This window comes from Macaca nemestrina, chromosome 10 (genome assembly GCF_043159975.1).
Source record: "Macaca nemestrina isolate mMacNem1 chromosome 10, mMacNem.hap1, whole genome shotgun sequence".
Taxonomy (NCBI): Eukaryota; Metazoa; Chordata; class Mammalia; order Primates; family Cercopithecidae; genus Macaca; species Macaca nemestrina.
The window spans coordinates 142,399,653-142,425,169 of NC_092134.1; the positions used below are offsets into that span (position 1 = coordinate 142,399,653).

Below are 25,517 nucleotides of genomic sequence, written 5' to 3' on the forward strand. Positions count from 1 at the left end.
TGCCATTGATATGCAAATTCTTTTCTCTGATTCCCTTTGTTGTCTCAAGAACAATTGCATACGGTCAAATCCTGATTTTATTTGGCAGCAAAGAGAAATGATATTTCACAAACAATGAAAGTCTACAGATACTTCCCAGATGACAATGAAGCCTATAGTGTCCACCCAATATTTCACCAGTACTGCTGTAGTAAACTAGGCTGTAGTGCTTTTCCCACTTTCTGGTGTACAGGTGTACGGAGTTGTGAAAGGGCCAAACTGCCCTCATTCAAGCAGAAGGGAAGCAGACAGCCTGGAGGGTCCAACACTACATATATATCAGTGCCAGCATAAATAGGTAAGAATGTATTTGCCTGTGCAATACGTTAGCTCAACTATAGGTTCACCCATAAGAAATTGCTGAGATTCAAACATTTTTGACCAGTTAAAAAAAAAAAAATGAGTATTCCTTTTTTTTTTTTTTTTTTTTGAGACAGAGTCTTGCTCTGTCACCCAGGCTGGAGTGCAATGGCACGATCTCGGCTTACTGCAATCTCAGCCTCCTGAGTAGCTGGGATTACAGTCATGCACCACCATGCCCTGCTACTTTTTGTATTTTTAGTGGAGGAGGGATTCCACCATGTTGGCCAGGCCTCAGGTGATCCGTCCACCTCGGCCTCCCACAGTGCTGGGATTATAGGTGTGAGTCACTGCGTCTAGTCATTTCTTTATTCTTTATTCTTTTTTTAAGAGATGATGTCTTGGTTGGGCACAGTGGCTCACGTCTGTAATCCCAGCACTGTGGGAGGCCGAGGCAGGAGGATCACCTGAGGTCAGGCATTTGAGACCAGCCTGGCTAACATGGCGAAAACCTGTCTCTACTAAAAAATACAAAAATTAGAGGCTGAGACAGGAGAATCACTTGAACCCGGGAGGCGGAGGTTGCACTGAGCTGAGATCGCGTCACTGCACTCCAGCCTGGATGACACAGCAATTGTCTCAAAAGAAAAAAAAAGAAAAAATGCATGAGCCCTCTTGCCAGTGGCTTTTCTGTGTTACTTTCATTAAATCATGAAATTCCAGTGTTGGGAAGGAACTTGAAGGTCATTTAGACTCAGGCAGTAAATGTAGAACAAGAGACAATATTTTAGGCTGTAGATTTCTGCAATAAATGAGATAATAAAGTTACTGTTGCTCACTGACCCTCCTAAAGCAACGAAACCAAGCAGCCAACCCTTCTCTTAAAAGAGTAATAACTGAGTAAATGGATACAGAACTAGATTTTTTCTCTGTGGAAGCTACAAAAAATGCAGTAAAAATAATTGTTTTACATTTGTTAAAGTATAAAGCTCTTTTCAGTAGTAATAATTGAGTTTTACATTTGTAGGGAAACTTAGTTTTCAAAGCTCTTTCACTCACAAGATTTTATTTGATCTTCCCCAAAATTCTATGAAGTAGGTAAGACAGATATTCTCTTCACCTAAAAAGCATTTCATTTTGACATAATTTTTGTCTTTAAGAAAAGTTGCACCCAGTGCAATGTGTGTGCCTGCAGTCCCAGCTACTGTGGAGGCTGAGGTGGGAGCATTGCTTCAGCCCAGGGGTATGAGACCAGCCTACACAACCTAGTGAGACTCTGGTCTCTAAAAAACAAAAGAAAAGAAAAAGAGTTGCAGTCGTGCAAATAATTTCTATACACCCTACACTCAGATCTTCCAGTTGTTAACCTTTTACCATATTTGCTTTCTCTCTCTCTCAAGTGTTTTCTTTTCTGAACTGTGTGAAAGTTGCAGCCCTTTACTCCTAAATATGCCAATGTTGTTTTCATTTTTTTTCTCTTCAAATTCCTTTTCACCATGATGTGTATTTTATTTTTTATTTTTGGCTGAGCACAGGGACTTTACTGATGGTAGACGACAAGGTGAGGCTCCTCAGGCCCCTCCCTCTTCAAGGGGTCTGCATGGAAACTGTGAGGAGGGGAGATTCAGTGTGGCGGGGGACTGAGTGTGGCAGGGACTCCCAGCAGTGAGGGCCTCTCTCTTCCTCTTGTACTCTCGCTGGGGCTGGTGGTCCAGGGGTCTTACTCCTTGGAGGCCATGTGGGCCATGAGGTCCACCACCCTGTTGCTGTAGCCAAATTCGTTGTCATACCAGGAAATGAGCTTGACAAAGTGATCGCTGAGGTCTGTGCCAGCCCCAGCGTCGAAGGTGAAAGAGTGGGTGTCGCTGTTGAAGTCGGAGGAGACCACCTGGTGCTCAGTGTAGCCCAGGATGCTCTTGAGGAGGCCCTCCGACGCCTGCTTCACCACCTTCTTGATGTGATCATATTTGGCAGGTTTTTCCAGACGGCAGGTCGGGTCCACCACTGATATGTTGGCAGTGGGGACACAGAAGGCCATGCCAGTGAGCTTCCCATTCAGCTCAGCCTTGCCCAGAGCCTTGGCAGCACCAGTAGAGGCAGGGATGACATTCTGGAGAGCCCCGTGGCCATCACGCCACAGTTTCCTGGAGGGGCCATCCACAGTCTTCTGGGTGGCAGTGATGGCGTGGACCGTGGTCGTGAGTCCTTCCACGATACCAAAGTTGTCACGGATGAACTTGGCTGGGGCGCTAAGCAGCTGGTGGTGCAGGAGGCATTGCTGACAATCTTGAGGCTGTTGTCATACTTCTCATGGTTCATGCCCATCACGAACATGGGGGCGTCAGCAGAGGAGGCAGAGATGATGCCCCTTTTGGCTCCCCCCTGCATGTGAGCCCCGGCCTTCTCTATGGTGGTGAAGATGGCAGTGGACTCCACGATGTACTCAGTGCCAGCATCGCGCCACTTGATTTTGGAGGGACCTCGCTCCTGGAAGATGGTGATGGAATTTCTATTGATGACAAGCTTCCTGTTCTCAGCCTTGATGGTGCCATGGAATTTGCCATGGGTGGACTCATACTGGAACATGTAGACCGTGTAGTTGAGGGCAACGAAGGGGTCATTGATGGTGACAATATCCCCTTTACCAGAGTTAAAAGCAGCCCTGATGACCAGGCACCCAGCACGACCAAATCCTTTGACTCTGACCTTCACCTTCCGTGTGTCTCAGGGATGCGGCTGGCGATGCGAGAGAAGATGTGGCTGTCTGTCAGACAGGAGGAGCAGAGAGCCAATGTGTGTTTTCTAATAACAAATACAATCTTTTACATAACCGCCACGTAATTTTCAAAATCAGGAATTAACAATAATATTATTAGCGAATTTACATATATTATTCAAATTTTGACAATTGTTCCAATAGAAAAACAAAATTTCAAGTCCGGGTGGCATTCAGTTGTTATGACTCTTTCAAATTAGTAGTCTTCAATCTGCTAGAATTTCCTCAAGTTTTTCTTCTCTTTCATGACGTTGGCACTTTTGGTGATTACTGGCCAGTTATGTCAGAGAATATCCCTCATTCTGAGTTTTTCTGATGCTTTATTTACATCTTTTTAAGTATGGGAAATAAGACTCAAAAAAGTCTGAAAGATGGGCAATAAATAGTAGAACTAAGCAAATTTGGGTCTTTTGATCTCAGTACAATTGACCCATAGTCCATAATAACTTAATTCACTTATGTGTATGTATTACTTACTTTTGCATATATTATAATGTCTGTCAACACAGGCGCTCAAACACGGGCAGGTTGATTATTTTACAGGTAAGTAAAACATTGAATGGGAATGGGTAGTGATTTTCAGATTATTCTGCGGAGGCACCTCAAGACGAAGAGATCCGGGCCACAGGTTCCTGACCCAATTTCAGCTGGGGCAGAACCACTCTTTTCTGTATTGGGGATACACCCACGATTTCCTTTGAGAAAAAGGTTTCTGCTTTTAAGAATTCGAAAAACTTCCTTTTCTTCCCTTTTTAACTTCTGCAATAAGAATCTGAAAAACTGGGCCAGGCGCAGTGGCTCACACCTATAATCCCAGCACTTTGGGAGGCTGAGGCGGGCGGATCATGAAGTCAGGAGATCAAGACCGTCCTGGCTAACAGGGAGGCAGAGCTTGCAGTGAGCCAAGATCGCGCCACTGCACGCCTGCCTGGGTTACAAAGTGAGACTCCATCTCAAAAAAAAAAAATCTGAAAAACTGGGCTGGGTGCGGTGGCTCATGCCTGTAATCCCAGCACTTTGGGAGGCCCAGGCGGGTGAATCATGAGGTCGGGAGATCAAGACCATCCTGGCCAATATGGCGAAACCCCTTCTCTACTAAAAATACAAAAATTAGCCAGGTGTGGTGGCATGGGCCTGTAGTCCCAGCTACTCAAGAGGCTGAGGCAGGAGAATCGCTTGAACCTGGGAGGCAGAGGTTGCCATGAGCCGAGATCGTGCCACTGCACTCCAGCCTGGGCAACAGAGCAAGACTCTGTCTCAAACAAAAGAAAGAAAAAGAATGTGAAAAACTGGCTGGGCGCAGTGGTTCATGCTTGTAATCCTAGTACTTTGGGAGGCCAAGGCAGGCAAATCCCTTCAGCCCAGGAGTTACAGACCAGCCTGGGCAACAAGGTGAAAACCTATGTCCACAAAAAAAATACAAAAATTAGCTGGGTGTGGTGGCATGTGCCTGTGGTCCCAGCTACTTAGGAGGCTGAGGTGGGAGAATCGCTTGAACCCGGGAGGTCAAAACTGCAGTGAGCCGGGATTGTACCACTGCACTTCAGCCTGGGTGACAAAGTGAGACCCTGTCTCTAAATAAAAAAAAAAAAAAAAGAATTTGAGGCCAGGCGCGGTGGCTCACGCCTGTAATCCCAGCACTTTGGGAGACCAAGGCATGCGGACCATGAGGTCAGGAGATCGAGACCATCCTGGCTAACATGGTGAAACCCCGTCTCTACTAAAAATACAAAAAATCAGCCGGGCGTGGTGGCGGGCGCCTGTAGTCCCAGCTATTCGGGAGGCTGAGGCAGGAGAATGGCGTGAACCCGGGAGGCAGAGCTTGCAGTGAGCCGAGATCGCGCCACCGCACTCCAGCCTGGGCGACAGAGCGACTCTTTCTCAAAAAAAAAAAAAAAAAAAAAGAATTTGAAAAGCTTTAGATGGGATGATCTTTAAGCTTACTTCAAGTAGTGCTCAATGGAATAATCAATAAGAGAAATAAGGTGGAGATTGATACACTGTTAAGCAGGAGAAAGAAAAAAAAAAAACAACAAATGACTAAAGTTACTCCAGAAAAAGCAGTTCTAGAAAATTCAATACATTGCAGAATAATGTTCCTAGTATTACAGTAGGTATAGTATCAATCAATCTACAGTCTGATACTCGTCCAGATACACAGATATTAAATTCCAGTTCTTGTGCTGTTTCCTCCATGAAGGCTTTCTGCTGCTTTAGAGATAACGTCTTCACTCATCTCAATTTTCTTATCTGGACCGCTCATGATTTACTACATTTAGCTTGTAGTTATCGCAAATATATGTCTCATTTTCCTACTGTAGTGTAAATTCCTTAAGAGTAGGTCCTGAGTTTCTTTCATTTTTTTTTTTTTTTTTGAGATGGTGTCTCGCTCTGTCACCCAGGCTGGAGTGCAGTGGCTGATCTCAGCTCACTGCAACCTCTGCCTCCTGGGTTCAAGCGATTCTCCTGCCTCGGCCTCCTGAGTAGCTGGGACTACAGGCTCATGCCACTACGCCCAGCTAATTTAGTAGAGACAGGGTTTCACCAAGTTGGCCAGGATGGTCTCAATCTTTTGACCTTGTGATCCACCCGCCTCAGCCTCCCAAAGTGCTGGGATTGCAGGCGTGAGCCACCACGCCCGGCCCTGAGTTTCATTCTTTATATTCCCTATTGTTCCCTGCACGGTGTTTTACACATAGTATATGCTCAATAAATACCTGTTTGAATGAATGAAATCCAATCGTTCCCACATTATTTGGAAAAGTAAAACCAAAAAACTGTCATATGAAAGAGGCATTCAACTTGTTCTGTGTGATCCCAAAGGATAGATCAAGAAGTGCAAGATTTTCATTCAAAAGCACTTTCTTTTTTTTTTTCCTTCGGGCAAATGCTTAACATCCAACAGAAGCACTTTCTTTCAATTAGAGTTGTCCAAAGATAGATTTGCTGAATTGCAAGGTAGTGATTTCCTGTCTTGGGAGATTTCTACCAGAGAAATGGGATGACCACTGGAGATGCATACAGCATTATCTTATATGGCTCTGAAAGTCTCTTAGCGGCAAAAGCACTGACTCTGAAACCAGAGCGCTTTGACCACCTGAGTTCAAAGTCCTGATAAGGCAATAGCTGTGCGGTTTTTGGCAAACCACAGAATCTCTCTGTGCCACAGTTTCCATACAGCAAAATGGGGATAATTTCTTCGATTCTAAGATTCAATTACTTGAACACTTCAACATTTCTGAAATTGGGATGCTTCTGACAATTATTGTCAGCCAGCTGGCAGTTGTGACGCGACTATCAGTTCATATCATTCACACTTGGAGTTCTGTGTCATTTGAAATGTCTTTCAAAAGATTATAGTATAAATTGGCACTGAAACTCAAAGCTTTTGTGTATTGAAAAACACATGGAAACAGCAGAGGGGGGTAAATTCCAGATTCGTGAACAAGCATTTACTGATGATTGGAAACTTTTCTCCTTTCCCCCTCAGAGACCTTTGTTCTAATTTATTTCCTTTCATGATGGTAAGTAAAATAATGCTAAGTCTTAAAATGGACAACATCGGCCGGGCACAGTGGCTCATGCCTATAATCCCAGCACTTTGGGAGGCCAAGGCGGGCAGATAACTTGAGGTTGGGAGTTCGAGACCAGACTGACCAACATGGAGAAACCCCTTCTCTACTAAAAATACAAAATTAGCTGAGTGTGGTGGCGCATGCCTGTAATCTTGGCTACTAGGAAGGCTAAGGCAGGAGAATCGCTTGAGCCCAGGAGGCAGAGGTTGTAGTGAGCCGAGATCATGCCATTGCACTAGCCTGGGCAACAAGAGCGAAACTCCATCTCAAAAAAAAAAAAAAAAAATCGACAACATCTTAGTCAATTAATATGGCATCTCATTATGTGGCAGCCCAGGTCTCACTAACGCAGGGCTCCATAACAACTGTTTCAGCTTTGACTGATTGGATAAGTTAAATATTAAAAGCTAAAAAAAAAAAAAAAAAGTGCCCTTATAGAAAGGCTGGAATGTAACAAAAGCCCACCAAGCGTTTTGCCTAGGCCTTTCCTAGGCCTTAAGGCATGACAAAATAACGAAGGAATTTTTTTTTTTTTTTTTGAGACATAGTTTTTGCTCTTGTTACCCAGGCTGAAGTGCAATGGTGTGATCTCGGCTCACTGCAACCTCCACCTCCTGGGTTCAAGCAATTCTCCTGCCTCAGTCTCCCGAGTAGCTGGGATTACAGGCGACTGCCACCACGCCCGGCTAATTTTTGTATATTTAGTAGAGATGGGGTTTCACCATGTGGACCAGGCTGGTCTTGAACTTCTGACCTCAGGTGATCCACCGGCCTCGGCCTCCCAAAGTGCTGGGATTACAGGCGTGAGTCACCGCACCTGGCCAATAATGAAGGCATTCTTAACATGACACATTTAGGATTAAACAAGTTTTAATGGGGGGGGGGTCTGAAGAAACTCCCCAAGGCCTCCAAAAACAAGTTTATTGGAGGTCTGAAGGAACTCTCCAAACCTCCGTGATTTAGCAGGAGACAAGACAAGGGTAATCACCCCAGCACCTGGACCCACTTAGCTGAAGTAAGTTTGCTGAGGCTCCAGAGGAAGGTCTTCAAGACTCAGACCTTAGTTATAGATTAAAAGAAGTTATTCACATATGTCTTTAGATAAAGGCACACTTACACATAGACATATCGCTTAGAAGGGATGTAGCTCTGGAAAGCTTTGTAATTTTGAGTTGGTCCGGCGATAATTTCCAGGCCATCTCCCTGTAACCGGCTGCAGAAATAAAAACTCTCTTCCTCCCCAGTTTATTTGCATCTCGTTATTGGGCTGTGAGAAATGGCAGCCTGACCCTCAGTTTGGTCCAGGAACAATTAGTTGCCTCATGAGGTTATTGTAAAGATTATAATAATTAAATGAGGCCAGGCACGGTGGCTCACGCCTGTAATCCCAACACTTTGGGAGGCCGAGGCAGGCGGATCACATGAGGTCGGTGTTCGAGACCAGCCTGATCAACATGGAGAAACCCCGTCTCTACAAAAAACACAAAATTAGCTGGGTGTGGTGGCGCATGCCTGTAATCCCAGCTACTCGGGAGGCTGAGGCAGGAGAATCACTTGAACCTGGGAGGCAGAGGTTGCAGTGAGCTGAGATTGTGCCATTGCACTCCAGCCTGGGCAACAAGAGCAAAACTCCGTCTCAAAAAAAAAAAAAGAATTAAATGAATTAGGCCAGGTGCAGTAGCTCATGCCTGTGATCCCAGCATTTTGGGAGGCGGAGGCAGATGGATTGCCTGAGCTCAGGAGTTCAAGACCAGCCTGGGCAACACAGTGAAACCCTGCCTCTACTAAAATACAAAAAAACTATCCGGGTGTGGCGGCATCACCCTGTAGTCCCAGCTACTTGGGAGGCTGAGGCAGGAGAATCGCTTGAACCCGGGAGGTGGAGGCTGCAGTGAGGCAAGATCACACAACTGCACTCCAGCCTGGGCGACACCAAGATTCCGTCTCAAAAAAAAAAAAAAAAAGAAAAAGATCAAGGTCTCATGGCAACACTGGCCTTATCTCTCTCTCTTTTACCCTCAATAGTTTTTGTGCTGACCCACATTTCCCTTCTGCCACTTTACGGCCTGGCAGAAGTTCTACCGTTTTGAAGATCAATCACTTGTAAAAGACACACTTCATTCTAAACACCAACTGATTCTGCAGTAACGGGAAGAAAGCCAGTGCTTCTCTGTACTTCTTTCCCTCCCACTGTCTTAAATCCAGTTAAAATAACTTTTTCCAGGGAGTAGATTAGTTAGAAAAATATGTTTGCATTGAAGTAAGGTAGTTCTGATCCCAGCTGGCTCCATCTCAGAACCAGTGGCTTGGATATTCTGCCCAGGGTGGGCTCTGTGGAATGATAATTATTGAAAAATGCAATATGGAGAGTTCCACTTGACAGCTGCTACTTTGAGTTCTAAAAGGCTTTTATTTCCTTGTTAAGAAACAGGCAGTGAAATATAGGAAATTAAGGGCTAATTGGATGCACTGCCTTGGCTGAGACCTATGCCTCTGTATTAAATGTCTCCTCGTATGTCAGCTACTGCTGTTCGAAAAATAGGAGTTAATTAATGATCTGTTAAAACTTGACTAGTCCAAGCAGGGCATGGTAGCCCACACCTGTAGTCCCAGGTACTCAGGATGCTGAAGCAGGAGGGTGCTTGAGGCTAAGCGTTTGAGGCTGTAGTGGGCTATGATCATGCCAATGCACTCAAACCTGAGCAAAAGAGTGTGACACCATCTCAAAAACAACAACAACAACAACAACAAAAATCTTTACTAGTCATAAGAAAGAAGAACAAAGTGACCGGGTATGGTGGCTCAAACCTGTAACCCCAGCACTGTGGGAGGCCAAGGCAGGCAGATCACCTGAGGTCAGGAGTTGGAGACCAGCCTGGCCAACATGGTGAAACCCCATCTCTACTAAAAAAACAAAAAAATGAGCCAGGAGTGGTGGTACATGCCTGTAATCCCAGCTACTCAGGAGGCTGAGGCAGGAAAATCGCTTGAACCTGGGAGGTGGAGGTTGTGGTGAGTTGAGATTGCACCATTGCACTCCTGCCTAGGCAACAAGAGTGAAACTCTGTCTCAAAAAAAGAAAAAGGAAAAGAAAATAAGCATTGGCGAGGTTGTGGAGAAATTAGAACCCTTGTGTACTGTTGGATGGAATGTAAACTGGTGCAAGTGCTAAGGAAATCAGTACGGTCGTTCTTCAAAAAATTAACAAGTAAGGTCGGGCGTGGTGGCTCACGCCTGTAATCTTAGCGCTTTGGGAGACCGAGGCGGGCAGATCATGAAGTCAGGAGATTGAGACCATCCTGGCTAACACGGTGAAACCCCGTCTCTACTAAAAATACAAAAAATACAAAAATTAGCCAGGCGTGGTGGCAGCGCCTGTAGTCCCAGATACTTGGGAGGCTGAGGCAGGAGAACGGCGTGAACCCGGGAGGCGGAGCTTGCAGTGAGCCGAGATCGCACCACTGCACTCCAGCCTGGGCGACAGAGTGAGACTCCGTCTCAAAAAAAAAAAAAAAAAAAAGACAAATATTCATGATTCCACTAATATGAGGAATCTAAAATAGTCAAATTCACAAAAACAGAGAGTAGGCCAGGCACAGTGGCTCAGGCCTGTAATCCCAGAACTTTGGGAAACCGAGGTGGGCTGATCATGAGGTCAGCAGTTCAAGACCAGCCTGGCCAACACGGTGAAACGCCGTCTCTACTAAAAAATACAAAAAATTAGCCGGGCGTGGTGTCGGGCACCTATAATCCCAGCTACTCAGGAGGCTGAGGCAGGAGAATCACTCAAACCTGAGGTAGAGGTTGCAGTGAGCCAAGCTTGTGCCACTGCACTCCAGCCTGGGCGACAGAGCAAGACTCTGTCTCAAAAAAAAAAAAAAAAAAAAAGGTCTGATTTTAGCATGTGCTTGAAGGCACGTTCACAAACAACTAGCAGTATTGGAAGAGTTTAGAATTCATGCAACCCACAGGAGTGTGCTTACGGTTGTGGAGTAATACCTCTGCTATGAAGTGTGAGGTGTGACTTCACCTGTCCCTCTCTCTGTCTCAAAGAATTATGCTCAGGATAAAGTATAATTTTAAAAGCTGGAGCATCTTAGAAGGAAGTTGTTTAATAAATACAGGTGTTTCAATAAGGCTAATTCTATCATTGTGAGACAACTTGAGAAAGTGTCAGCACAGTAGTATTGAAGGCATATACCAGTAGAAGCAAGGGACACCTCAGCGGCCACTGAAACAATTTATTTATTTATTTTTTCACAATGAAAAAACTGATATACAGGGCAGGTCACAGTGGCTCATGCCTGTAATCCCAGCACTTTGGTATGCCAAGGTGGGAGGATCACCTGAGGTCAGGAGTTCGAGACCAGCCTGGCCATTGTGGTGAAACCCTATCTCTATTAAAAATACAAAAATTAGCTGGAAATGGTAGTGCACGCCTGTAATCCCAGCTACTTGGGAGGCTGAGACAGCAGAGTCTCTTGAACCCAGGAGGCAAAGGTCGCGCTGGGCCAAGATGGTGCCACTGCACTCCAGCCTGGACAACAAAGTAAGACCCTATCTCCAAAGAACCCCAAAAAACATATATAATAGTTGTATATACTTTTGAGGTACATGTGATATTTTCATACCTGTAAACAACGTGTAAATGATCACCTCAGGGTAATTGGGTTATCCATTTATTTTTTCTTTTCTTTGTTTACAAAAAGGGTCTCACTTGTTGCCCAGGCTGGAGTCCAGTGTCGTGATCTCGGCTCACTGCAACCTCTGTCTGCCTCCTGGTTTCCAGGGATTCTCACACCTCAGCTTCCTGAGTAGCTGGGACTACAGGTATGTGCCACCATGCCTGGCTGATTTTTGTATTTTTGGTAGAAATGGGGTTTCACCATGTTGGCCAGGCTGGTCTTGAAATCCTTCCCTCAGGTGATCCACCCACCTCAGCCTCCCACAGTGGTGCGATTACAGGCATGAGCCATGGCGCCTGGCCTCTATTCATTTTATCTTTTCATGTTTTGTTTTTTTTTTAAGATGGAGTTTCGCTCTCGTCACCCAGGCTTGAGTGCAATGCCACAATCTCAGCTGACTGCAGCCTCTTCCTCCTGGTTTCAAGCAATTCTCCTGCCTCAGCCTCCTGAGTAGCTGGGATTACAGGTGCCCTGCCACTACTCCCAGCTAATTTTTGTATTTTTAGTAGAGATGGGGTTTCACCATGTTGGCCAGGCTAGTCTCGAACTCCTGACCTCAGGTGATCTACCCGCCTCAGCCTCCCAAAGTGCTTTCTTAAATGAAAATATCTACTATGAAAACTTAAAAAAGTATAATTATATTCTTTTCACATACAAAGTATCAGGTTATATAAAAAGCAACAGGAATTAGAATGGCATTGGACTTCCCCAGAGCAGCAAAGATAAAAAACACTAAAGCAATACCTTCAAAATTCATTAAGAATGTGTTCATGTTTGTGTAAAAAGAAACATTTTAATTTCCTAATTTAATCGGTGAAATGATAATGTTATACTTGTTTTAATATATATATTACTTTTATTGAAGTTAAACCTTTTCTCATATTTATTGTATCTCTCCTTTTGTGATATATTCACTTATTTCATTTATTTTTCTTTGAAGTTAATATATGAACTCTCTTACCATATATGGTAATAATATTTACCTTTCTTCTTGTTTAAAATTTTGTTAGAATGGGTGACAAAGCATGACTCCGTATCTACAAAAAAAAAGAAAAATCTGGGCACAGTGACACGGGCCTGTGGTTCCACCTACTTAGGAGGCTGAGGCAGGAGCATCCCTTAAGCCCAGAAGTTCAAGGGTGCAGTGAGCTATGATCATGCCACTGCATTCCAGCCTGGGCAGCAGAGTGAGACCCTATCTCCAAAAAAAAAAAAAAAAAAAAAAAAAGTTTTTTTTTTAACATTAAGTTTAAAAAGTTTTATGTCGGTAGTTACATTTATCCATTTACTTTATAATTTATTGCTCAATTTTTATACATAGAAGGCCCTTTTCCTTTCTGAGGTTGGACTATCTGTCTATCAATCATCTAGCCATCCATCCATCTTTTTCGGAGACGGAGTCTCGCTCTGTCGCCCAGGCTGGAGGGCAGTGGCGCGATCTCGGCTCACCGCAACCTCCGCCTCCCGGGTTCAAGCGATTCTCCGGCCTCAGCCTCCCGAGGAGCTGGGATTACAGGCGCCGCCACCACGCTCGGTTCATTTTTTTGTATTTTTAGTAGAGACGGGGGTTTCTCCATGTTGACCAGGCTGGTCTCGAACTCGACCTCAGGTGATCCGCCCGCCCCGGCCTCCCAAAGTGCGGGGATTACAGGCCTGAGCCGCCGCGCCGGCCCCAGGGGCATTCTCGAGAGGACCTCGCCGAGCCGCACTCCTCCATTCCCTGCCGTCGTCGCTAACCGAAGGCGCCATCCGGTGACGGCTGGCTGTGCGCTGCGGTGGTGAGGGGCCTCCGGAACCACCCGGTCCCCCGCTGCCTCGGCCCGGGCGGAACCTGGGCAGGTCTCCGACAACCGTTCTGCCTAAGATCTTCCCAGTTGTGCACGGGTGGGCCCCGCATCCCAGTGGGCGTCGGGCATGTGAAGTGGGAACCACGCCGGCCTAACTAGCCCCTGCAGGCCTGACGACACCCCCGAGCCCACCAGGGGGCAGCAGAGGTCCGACGGCCGCGGACCGAGGGAAGCTGGAGGGAAGTAGCAGGCAGAGCGCGCGCCGGGAAGGGGCAGGCCGAGCGGCTCAGCACGTAGACGCCAGCACTGCGCCTCCAGGTTGCTTTACGGCTGCCGCAGACGGCTTTGCGGCTCTTTTCCCCTCCTACTTGATTTACAGTTCCTCTTGCGGTCTGTTTTTTTTTGCCGTCCGGCGCTGGCGTGGGTTCGGACCTTCTTCCCAGAGACCCTCGCACACCCTTCCCATTCTCCTCTGCGCAGCCTCCATCTAAGCGCTCTTCCCCTTGTCCGTAGCCTAGATCGAGCTCCCTGCGTGCACCGCGCGCGGCCGGAGGCGCGTAAGTGGGGGAGGAGAGCGGCCTCCCCGGGTGGTTCTGCCGTGGGTGTGGAGCGTGAGAACCTGGGGCCGCGGTGGAGCTGACCCCGAGGTCTCAGCGCAGAGGTGCTGAGCCCGGAGGCCTGTTCTAGTTCACCGGCGCAGTGAGGGGCTCAGTACCGGGGCTTCCCGAGAGATGGGCAGGAAGGCGGGGTACGGGAAAGCTGGCACCGGCGCGCCGGGACCCCACCGCGGTGCGGGCAGCCGGGAGTCCGTGGTGGCGCGTCCCCGGAGACGCTGCCCGGAGACGGGCTGGGGGAGCTGAAGTCGGTGTTAACAGCTGAACGAAGTTGAGTTGCAGGGAGCGGGGGACGCTGGGAAGAGATGACTGATTTGAAAGGAATTTGACGCGGGCGTGGCGGCGGCCTGGCCCCGTGTTCCCGGGAGGTCGGGCCTGTGGTGAGCCGAGATCGCACCGGCATCACGACACTGCATCCCGGGCGACAGAGCGAGACCTGTCACGGGGAAAATAAATAAATAAAAATTTGACGCTCAGTTTAGCTGAGTATTGGGCCTTGTTACCAGATTGAGATGAGGTCTGGCGCGGTGTCTCACCGGTAGTCCCAGAACTTTGGAAGGCGGACGGGAGCATCGCTTGAGGCCAGGAGTTCTGGACCAGCCTGGCTAACAGCGAAACCCCGTCTCTACTAAAAATCCAAGAATAGGCAGGCCTGGTGGCGGGCGCCTGTCATCCCCGCTACTCGGGAGGCGGAGGCGTGAGACTCGCTTGAACCCGGGAGGCAGGGGTTGCCCACCGGTGAGCCGAGATGGCATCACTGCACTCCAGCCGGGGGGACAGGGCGAGACTCCATCTCAAAAAAAAAAAAAAGTTGAGATATAATTCACATACAATTAAATTCACCCCCTTTTTAAAAAAATGGAGACGTAGTCTCGCTCTGTCACCCAGGCTGGAGTACAGTGGCGCCGTCTCGGCTCACTGCAACCTCCGCCTCCCGGGTTCAAGCGAGTCTCTCGCCTCCGCCTCCCGAGTAGCTGGAATTACAGGCACCCGCCACCACACCCATCTGATTTTTGTATTTTTCACCAGGTTGGCTAGGCTTGTCTCAACTCCTCGCCCTTCCAAAGTGCAGGGATTACAGGTGTGAGCCACTACGTCCAGTCTAAATTCACCCTTTTAAAGTGTGCAATTCAGTGGCTTTAGTATATTCACAGGATTGTGCAAGCACCACCATTGTCTAATTCCAGAACATTTTTATCATCCCTAAAAGAAACCCTGAAACTCATTAGCAGACACCCATTATTTCCTCCTCCTCCCAGCAGCACTAATCTGTGGATTTACTTATTCTCAGTACTGTATTATACACTATTTGTTCTTTTGTTTGGTTTATTTCACTTAATACAGTGATTCAAAGTTCATCTACGTTGTATGTAGCATGTATCAACTTCATTTTTTAGGTAACTGAATTATTTATTGTGTGGATATACCACATTTTGTTTCTCCATGATTGGATGGATATTGGTGGTTTTCTAGGCTTTCTAGGTCTAGTCCTCCACAGAACTCGCGGGCTGAGGCACAGACATTTAAAACTCTAGTTTTTGGAAACTAGCATTTAACTCTTGGATTGGGTCAGGTAATTCAGTGGTCTCAGGTCTGGTATTGTTTAGGGGAGTTTCTTTTTTTTTTTTTTTTTTGAGATGGAGTTTCACTCTTGTTGCCCAGGGTGGAGTGCAATGGCGGATCTCGGCGCACTGCAGCCTCCGCCTCCCGGGTTCAAACGACTCTCCTGTCTCAGCCTCCTCAGTGGCTGGGCTGACAGGCGCGGGCCACTACACCCGACTGATTTTTGGTATTTTTAGTAGAGACGGGGTTTCATCATGTTGGCCAGGCTGGTCTCGAACTCCTGACCTCAGGTGATCCACCCGCCTCAGCCTCCCAAAGTGCTGGCATTACAGGCGTGAGCCACCGCGCCTGGGCGGGAGTTTTTTGTTTGTCTGTTGTTTTTTGGGGGACTGAGTTTCACTCTTGTTGCCCAGGCCTGAGTGCAATGGCGCGATCTTGACTCACTGCCACCTCTGCCTCCCAGGTTCAAGCGATTCTCCTACCTCAGCCTCCCGAGTAGCTGGGATTACAGGTGTGCACCACCAGACCCGGCTAATTTTGTAGTTTTAGTAGAGAAGGGGTTTCTCCATGTGGGTTATGCTGGCCTCGAATTCACGACCTCAGTTGATTTTCTCGCCTTGGCCTCCCAAAATGCTGGGATTACAGGCGTGAGCCACCGTGCCCCTCTCGGAGTGGTTTTTAAAGTCGTCTGTTCTCAGTTCAACACTTATCAGGCCGTTAATTATAGTGGTATCAAGCAGAGAAATGTTTCGGTGCTGGTCTTCTCAGGGAGGCAGAAACCGTCAGAGGTTGCTGTTACGTAATGTACACCAAAACGTGTTATCTTGTATAAACAGTATAGTTGGAGATGAGTGTATGAAAAAGGTAACTGAGCTAGCTGTGGGGGAGGATAGTTGTGAAAATTTTTGAGTCCCCCACTCTAGGCTTTCCCAGCTGTGTTCAGATAAGGTGACACTCTGCCTTCCTGTTTCAGCTCTAAGACTATGCATAAGTGTTATTTTGGCTGTATACGTAGTGCCAGTTTTTTTTTAATTTTTGTGCTTTTGGTGATTTTGCTGTTTACAATGGCCTCCAAGAGCAGAAGTGCTATCTCGCATTTCCAAGTTGAAGGCTGTGATGTATCTTATAGAGAAAAGATAAGCTTTTAGATTGGCTTTGTTCAGGCACCACTTTTGTTGTCGGCTGTGAGTTCAGTGTTAATGCATCAACAATATATATTAAATAAGATGTCTTTAAACAGAAGCACACATAAAACAAGGTTATGCCTGTTGAGTAACCCCGTGTTTCCCCTAGGAGCAGTGGCTCAGTATTCGCTAGTTCAGTGTTCATGATACCGTTAAAGGACATAACTACCCTGAATAATGATGACTGACTGTCTCAGCACTGGTTCAAGGGCAGAAAGCCTGGTGGATATTTTTCCATCTCTGCAGCTTTTAACATTTCTTCACTCAAGGCACTCATTTTTAATACTGAACTGGCAGTTTTGATGTGGAGAGAAGCTAAAATAAGGCTAAAATGCTCTTCATACTCTGCGCTGGGTGGGGACTGTGCTGAGTGTTGGGGATTCAGTAATAAGCGTATGGCCTAGCAGTTCTCTAATGGCTGAGTGTGGGAGTGTAGAGAAATGATCATAGTGTGACAGAATTAATCCTGTGTTCCCACAGGTTTTTTTTCTTTTCTTTTCTTTTTTGTTGAGATGGAGTTTCACTCTTGTAGCCCAGGCTGGAGTGCAGTGGTGCGATCTCGGCTCACTGCAACCTCTGTCTCCCAGGTTCAAGCAATTCTCCTGTCTCAGCCTCCCAAGTAGCTGGGGTTACACGCCCCCGCCACCATGCCTGGCTAATTTTTGTGTTTTTAGTAGTGACGGAGTTTCACCGTGTTGTCCAGTCTGGTCTCAAACCCCTGACCTCGTGATCTGCCCACCTCGGCCTCCCAAAGTGCTGAGATTACCGGGTTCCCCTTCCACAGATTTTAAGACATACTTCAGGCCGGGTGTGGTGACTCTTGCCTATAATCCCAGCATTTTGGGAGGCTGAGGTGGGCAGAACACTGGAGGTCAGGAGTTTGAGACCAACCTGGCCAACATGGCGAAGCCCTGTCTCTACTAAAAATACAGAAAATTAGCTGGGTGTGGTGGCACACGCCTGTAGTTCCAGCTACTCAGGATACTGAGGCAGGAGAATCACTTGAACCTGGGAGGTGGAGGTTGCAGTGAGCTGAGATTGCACCACTGTACTCCAGCCTGGGCAACGGAGCGTCTCCAAAAAAAAAAAAAAAAAAAAAGAATTCAGACTGTGGTGAGCTGCATAAGGCTTTAGAGGTAACGATATTTTGAGATTTCTTTTCAATTGAAAATGTTTTTCGGCCGGGCGCGGTGGCTCAAGCCTGTAATCCCAGCACTTTGGGAGGCCGAGACGGGCGGATCACGAGGTCAGGAGATCGAGACCATCCTGGCGAACACCGTGAAACCCCGTCTCTACTAAAAAATACAAAAAACTCGCCGGGCGAGGTGGCGGGCGCCTGTAGTCCCAGCTACTCGGGAGGCTGAGGCAGGAGAATGGCGTAAACCCGGGAGGCGGAGCTTGCAGTGAGCTGAGATCCGGCCACTGCACTCCAGCCCGGGCTACAGAGCGAGACTCCGTCTCAAAAAAAAAAAAAAAAAAAAAAAAGTTTTTCTACTTTTTTTTTTTTTTTGAGACGGAATCTCACTCTTGCTTAGGCTAGAGTGCAGTGGCGTGATCTCAACTCACTGCAACCTTTGCCTCCCAGATTCAAGTGATTCTCGTGCCTCAGCCTCTTGAGGAGCTGGAATTAACAGGCACCCACCACCCCGCCTGGCTAATTTTTGTATCTTTAGTAGAGACGAGGTTTTACCCTGTTAGCCAGGCTGGTCTTGAACACCTGACCTCAGGTAATCTGCCTGCGTTGGCCTCCCAAAGTGCTGAGATGACAGATGTGAGCCACCGTGCCTGGCCATTTCTTTCTACTTCTGCCAATTTTTTTAAAGTACCATGAACATTATAGCACTGTGTTCATAAATGAAAATAGAAGAAACTTGCTCCAGTCTTGTTCATCGAGCCGTTCTTGACCTTCACAGTCAGAATCTCACCCATCACCTTGTCACATCTCCCTCTTGTTCTATATATCCAGAGTCCACCTGACCCGCTTCTTCAGCCCTCCACATAGAATAAGAAATGCTTTTGTGAGCTGAGATTGTGCCATTGTACTGCGGCTTGGGCAACAGAGTGAGACTCCTCAAAAAAAGAAAAAAAAATGCTTTTAGGTGATAAGGAAATGGAGAAGAATAAAACATCTTTGCCAGTCTTTGCCTTTTTAATATCTTGAATTCATGATTTCTTGCCATAGCCACTATCCTAGTCCAGGGTCTCTCCCTTCTACCCCGACTTTTTTTTTTTTTTGATCATGTTTTTACTTCCTCTAGGAAAACACCTATCAGAATTTTGGGATCATGTGACAGGTATATATTTAATTTCTCTCTTTCTTTTTTGAGACAGAATCTTCCTGTGTTGCCCCAGGCTGGAGTGTAGTGGTGTGATCATGGCTCACTACAGCCTTGACCCCCTCCTCGCCCCCACTCAGGTGATCCTCCCGCCACAGCTTCCTGAGTAGCTGGGACTACAGGCATGCTCCACCATGCCTGACTAATGTTTTATTGCTTGTACAGACAGCTATGTTCCCTATGCTTGTCTTGAACTCCTGAGCCTCAAGCGATCCTTCCACTTCAGCCTCAAGTGCTGGGATTACAGGCGTGAGCCACCGCTCCTGGCTACTTAATTTCTTTCTTTCTTTCTTCTTCTTTTTTTTTTTTTTCTGAGACAGAATTTCACTCTTGTTGCCCAGGCTGGAGTGCAGTGGTGCGATCTCGGCTCACCGCAATCTCTGCCTCCCAGGTTCAAGCGATTCTCCTGCCTCAGCCTCCCAAGTAGCTGGGATTACAGGCATGCACCACCACACCTGGCTAATTTTATATTTTTCATAGAGACGAGGTTTCTCCATGTTGGTCAGGCTGGTCTCGAACTCCCTACCTCAGGTGATCTGCTTGCCTCAGCCTCCCAAAGTGTTGGGATTACAGGCTTGAGCCACTGTACCGCGCCTAATTTCTTTCTACCGCACCCGGCCTAATTTCTTATTTGTTTTGAGACAGAGTCTCGTTCTGTCACCCAGGCTGGAGTGCAGTGGAGTGATCTCAGCTCACTGCAGCCTCCACCTTCCAGGCTGAAGCAAGCCTTCCATCTCAGCCCCATGAGTAGCTAGGACTACGAGAACATGTCACCAGGACCAGCTAATTTTTGTGTTGTTTGTAGAGATGGAATTTCACGATGTTGGCCAGGCTGGTCTTTAACTCCTCACCTCATGCAATCCACCTGCCTCAGCCTCCCAAAGTGCTGGGATTACAGGTGTGAGCAACTGCACCCAGCGCACCCTGCCTAGACCTATTTCCAAAATTAGAAAACCATGAGGCTTTTAGAAGAAGATGAGAAGAATATCTCCATGACCTGAGTGTGTGCAAAGGTTTCTTAGGGCTCAGGATGCCATAGAGTCACTTAAAAAAGCAAACACACACACACACACACACAAAGATAAATATGATTGATTACATCAAAATGTAATCACAGACTACTGTAAGAAAATGAATGGGGAAGCACAGGGACCTATTTGACAAAAGACCGATATTCAAGATCTATAAAGAACCAATAGGCCGGGCGCGGTGGCTCACGCCTGTAATCCTGGCACTTTGGGAGGCCAAGGCGGGTGGATCACTTGAGCTCAGAAGTTTGAGACCAGCCTACGCAACATAGTGAAACCCCATCTCTACTAAAAATACAAGAATCAGAATTAGCTGGGCATGATGGCGCGTGCCTATAGTCCCAGTTACTTGGGAGGCTGAGGCTGGAGAATTGCTTGAATCTGGGAGACGGAGACTGAGCCGAGATTGTGCCACTGCACTCCAGCCTGGGCGACTGAACAAGACTTCGTCTCAAAAAACCAACAGGGCTCAAGGCCTGGGATTGGGCCTCTGCTGCTCTGCTCCCTGGGCCTGTGGCTCAGTCCTTGGAGTCGTCCTTTCTTTTTCATGAAGAGTAGTGTGCGTTAACAGCTGAGTGGTTTTATCAGCCTGTTTCCTGCCAACAGTGTATGAGAGTTCCAGTTGCTTTGTGTCCTTGCCAACATTTGGTGTTGTCAGTCTTTTTAGTTATTCTGATGGGTGTGGTGTGTCATGGTCTTAATTTTAGTCCTCAGTCACTCATGGTGTTCGAGCACTTTTTCCTGTGCTGATGATAATGTATAATACATTGGAAAGTGCGTGCTCAAATCTTTTGACCATTTTAAATTGAGTGTGTGTCTTTTTATTGAGTTGTAGGCGTTATTTATATAACTTTTATATCCTAGTTACCTGTCCTCTGTCTGCTTGCCTGTTCATTTTCTTAGAGTTGTGTGATGAACAGAAGTTTTACATTTTGATGTAATCAGTTTTCTCTTATATTTTATTTTATAGTTATTGCTTTCTGAGTCCTAAGAAATCTTGGCTACCTTCAGACTGTGAAGATAATCTTTCATGTTTTCTTCTGTAATTTTTTTTTTTTTTTTTTTTTTTTGAGACGGAGTCTTCTGTCGTCCAGGTGGGGGTGCAGTGACGCAGTCTCGGCTCACTGCAACCTCTGCCTCCCAGGTTCAAGTGATTCTCCTGCCTCAGCCTCCTGAGTAGCTGGGATTATGGATGCGCACCACCACGCCCAACTAATTTTTGTATTTTTAGTAGAGACAGGATTTCACCATGTTGGCCAGGTTGGTCTTGAACTCTTGACCTCGTGATCCGCCCATCTCGGCCTCACAACATGCTGGGATTACAGGCGTGAGCCACCATGCTCGGCCTGTAAATGTTATAGTTTTAGTTTTATGTTTAGGCCTATCCATCTCTAGTTTATGTGAATGGTGTGAGATATAATTAAATATTGATTTTTTTTCCGTATAGATATCCAGTCGTTCCAGCACCAATTGTTGAAAATGCTATGGTATTGCATTTTTGAAATTAAGATGACCGTACAAATGGTAATTGATTTCTGTGCTCCCTTTTCAGTTCCATTGTCCAATCCTTATGTTAGTACCGCACTTTTAATTACTGTAGCTTTAGTAAGTCTTGAAGTCTTGTCGTTGTAGGTCCTCCTATTTTGTTGTTATTTTTCAAGCTTGATGTGAATATTCTAAATCCTCTGCATTTCCATTGTAAATATTAGAATTATCTTACCAGTTTCCACAGAAAAATTTGGTAAAATTGTGATTGGGATTGCATTGAACCTATGAATCAGTTTGGAAAGAAATGATACCTAAACAGTATTGAGTCTTCAAATATATGAACTTGGTGCATTTTCCTTCTTATTTAGGCCTTTTAAAATTTATTTTTAGGCTGGGCGCGGTGGCTCATGCCTGTAATACCAGCACTTTGGGAGCCTGAGACGGGCGGATCAACTGAGGTGAGTTCGAGACCAGCCTGGCCAACATGGTGAAACCCCATCTGTACTAAAAATGCAAAACTTAGCCAGGTGTGGTGGCGGGCGCCTGTAGTCCCAGCTAGTTGGGAGGCTGAGGCAGCAGAATCGCTTCAACTTGCTCAGGAGGCGGAGGTTGCAGTGAGCTGAGATACTGCCATTGCACTCCAGACTGGGCAGCAAGAGCAAAACTCTGTCTCAAAAAATAATAATAATAAAATTAAAAATTTCGGGCTGGGCACGGTGGCTCACGCCTGTAATCCCAGCACTTTGGGAGGCCGAGGCGGGTGGATCACAAGGTCAGGAGATCGAGACCACGGTGAAACCCCGTCTCTACTAAAAATACAAAAAATTAGCCGGGCGCGGTGGCGGGCGCCTGTAGTCCCAGCTACTCAGGAGGCTGAGGCAGGAGAATGGCGTAAACCCAGGAGGCGGAGCTTGCAGTGAGCCGAGATCGCGCCACTGCACTCCAGCCTGGGCGACAGAGCGAGACTCCGTCTTAAAAAACAAAAACAAAAACAAACAAACAAAAAAATTTCGGGCCAGGTGTGGTGGCTCACACCTGTAATCCCAGCACTTTGGGAGGCCGAGGCAGGCGGATCACCTGAGGTAGGGAGTTCAAGACCAGCCTGAGCAACATGGAGAAACCCCTTCTCTACGAAAAATACAAAATTAGCTGGGTGTGGTGGCGCACGCCTGTAATCCCAGCTACTCGGGAGGCTGAGGTAGGAGAATCGCTTGAACCCCAGAGGCAGAGGTTGCAGTGAGCTGAGATCATGCCATTGCACTCCAGCCTGGGCAACAAGAGCAAAACTCCGTCTCAAAAAAAAAATTTCTTTTTAATTCTGTTTTATAGTTTTCAATTCAGAAGTCATACACATATTTTGTTAAATTTATTTCTAGATATGTTTCTTACCTTTATTGTAAAATGGAGCCATCATTTGCATCATTCATTACTCTGTATGAAATGTGTTATTACTCTCTGCCTGCTTTCAAGATTTTCTCTTTATGTTTGTTTTTTAGCAGTTTGCCTGTGGTGTATCTAGGCATCATTTTATTTGTATTTATCCTTAGATTTATCCTTGAGATTTGCAGAGCTTCTTAAATCTGTAAATTTATGTCTGTCAGCCAGTTTGGAAAATTTGGAGCTATTAGTTTTAAAAATATTTCTTCTGTTCCATTCTCTTTCACTTCTTCTGGGACTTCAGTTATATGTGAGTTAGACATTTTGGTATTAGCCCACAGGAACCTGGGGTTCTTTCAATCTTTTCCTTTTTTCCTCGAAGTTTGCATTTTGTGAGCAGGAGTGATAATCATTCAGGATGATTTTTGAGATTCCTACTTCAAGAGTAGTTCCTAATCTTTTGTAGGTGTAGTGAAGTATGGCTTCTAATTCTACTGGAAGGCTTTTTTGTCGGGGAGACGGTTGTATGTCCTTTGGCTTTTAAATTTTCTGTTGTGTCTTTCACAGCACAGTTTTCAAAGGGTACCCTTTCTTTTTTCTTTTTTTTTTTTTTTTTTTATTTGAGGCTGAGTCCCACTCTATCGCCAGGCTGGAGTGCAGTGGCGCAATCTCCACTCACTGCTACCTCCGCTTCCTGGATTCAAGTGATTCTCCTATCTCAGCCTCCTAAGTAGCTGGGACTAGAGGCACCTGCCACCACACCCAGCTAATTTTTGTATTTTTAGTAGAGATTAAAAATACAAACCCAGAAGGTTTGTACAAAGCCCAGGAGGTTGTGGCTGCAGTCTCATATTCATCATCAGATTTCCCCCATTGTCCTAATAATATTCTTTGTGGCTTTTCTTTATCCCTGATCCAAAGTTTCTTTGAAGATTACACAGTGCATTTAGTTTTCATGTCTCTTAAGCCTTTATTTATTTATTTATTTGCTGAGATGGAGTCTTGCTCCGTTACCCAGACTGGAGTTCAGTGGCACGATCTTGGCTCACTGTAGCCTCCACCTGCTGGGTTCAAGTGATTCTCCTGCCTCAGCCTCACGAGTCGCTGGGACTACAGGTGTGCGCCACCATGCCCAGCTAATTTTTATATTTTTAGTAGAGATGGGATTTTTACCATTTTGGCTAGGCTGGTCTTGACCTACTGAGCTCAGATGATCCACCCGCCTTGGCCACCCAAAGTGCTGGGATTACAGGCGTGGGCCACCACATCTGGCCTTAAACTTCTTTTAATATAGAAGAGTTCACCAGCCCTTCTATTTTGTTTTGCTTTTTGAGACAGTGATGCTTTGGAGAGTCCAGGCCAATTGCTTTATAGATTTCAACTTGTTTGATTATTTCCTCGTGATTAGATTGGTAGAAATACTACCTAAGTGATGTGACCTTCTTAGTGCGTCCATCAGGAAGCACATGATGTGACTATAATTGGTGACATTAAGTTCGATTACTTAATGATTAAGGTGGTAACTCCCAGCTTTCTACATTGTAAAGGTATCTTTTGCCGCCCTCCTTTTTATTCCCAAGTAGTTTATTTGGAGATTAGTCCTTTACACAGTAGAGGGGGAAGGGAGACAGGAGAGGGGAAGGGAGACAGGAAAGGAAAGCTTGACAACTAAAGGTGAGTTATCAAGTCTGTTGCTGCTGGTAGCAACCCACCCTAATTCCACTGGGGAAGCTCACAGCTTGGTGGTGTCCCACAGAGGGGTGAGAACTTGAGGGTATTTCAACACCAGTCAGGCACCATTTGAGGGCTGCTGCCCGGGTGGTTCAATTTTCTGGTGCTTCCAGCTTGCCATAAACAGATGCAAAGTAGTCTAGATACTAAAGAAAGCTCTCAGGTAACAAGATGCAGATGGCATTTGGAAGTCAGACTAGGGTGCACTATTGTGGTAAGAGCTGAAGGGATGGCTGGGCATGGTGGCTCACACCTGTAATCCCAGCACTTTGGGAGGCTGAGGTGGGTGCATCACCTGAGGTCAGAAGTTCGAGAGCAGCCTGGTCAACATGACGAAACCCCATCTCTACTAAAAATACAAAAATCAGCCAGGTGTGGTGGTGGACGCCTGTAATCCCAGCTACTCAGGAGGCTGAGGTAGGAGAATTGCTTGAATCTGGGAGGTGGAGGTTGCAGTGAGCCTAGATTGCGCCACTGCACTCCAGCCTGGGCGACAGAGCGAGACTGTCTCAAAACAAAACAAAACAAAAAGCTGAAGGATGATTAATAGAGCATTTGTAGTGTCTGCTGTACCTGTACCCTAGTACCTAGAGAACCTACAGCTTGAGGCAAGAGCATATGTGCTATTGTTTTTTCAAGAAGTGTACTTTCAGGAAGCAGAGGTAGGGGAAAGATGAGTGAAGGGAGAAGGAAGATTAAGTCAGTTCAAGGATGCGTTTTGAAGTTGGCCACCCTTGGTGCAAGTATGGTTGGTTGCTTGTTCTCCTAAAGCCGTTTCCCAGGAGGATGTATAAATAACTGCATTCTGGGGCAATCCATCTGAAGGAAGGATGGACGGACCCCTCAGCTTCTGTATCTCATTGGAAGAAGGTTTGCTTCATAGCAGATTAATTCCCGCAGACTTCTGGGCTGTGCATGTGTGGGTACCAGGTAGGTCCCACAGCCCCTCACACCTCCAAGGCAAGGGGCAATCCAAGGGTGGGAAGTGATAGGCAGCCAGTGTGAGCAGGAGGTAAGGGACCATGGGGTTGTAC

The 25,517-nt window shown here is 46.4% G+C and overlaps 1 protein-coding gene and 1 pseudogene across 8 annotated transcripts in view; one reads left to right on the forward strand and one right to left on the reverse strand.

The window, feature by feature from the left end:
* Window positions 1-752: 752 nt before the first annotated feature.
* On the reverse strand, window positions 753-13,272 carry LOC105484241 (glyceraldehyde-3-phosphate dehydrogenase pseudogene; annotated as a pseudogene).
* The window catches only part of LOC105484098 (RAD52 homolog, DNA repair protein), a 37,291-nt gene continuing 24,742 nt past the window's right edge, over window positions 12,969-25,517 (forward strand). For 2 of the 8 annotated variants that reach the window (XR_011608465.1, XM_011745314.3), the window contains exon 1: window positions 18,032-21,833. Coding sequence is in view for 6 of the 8 variants with exons in the window: in XM_011745314.3 (XP_011743616.1) it covers window positions 21,783-21,833 (51 nt within the window). In the remaining 2 variants the exon portion in view is untranslated. Of the gene's footprint in view, window positions 13,720-18,027; window positions 21,834-25,517 lie in introns of those variants that run through there. The other 6 variants (XM_011745318.3, XM_071070682.1, XM_011745315.3 and 3 more) reach the window with 6 other exon arrangements.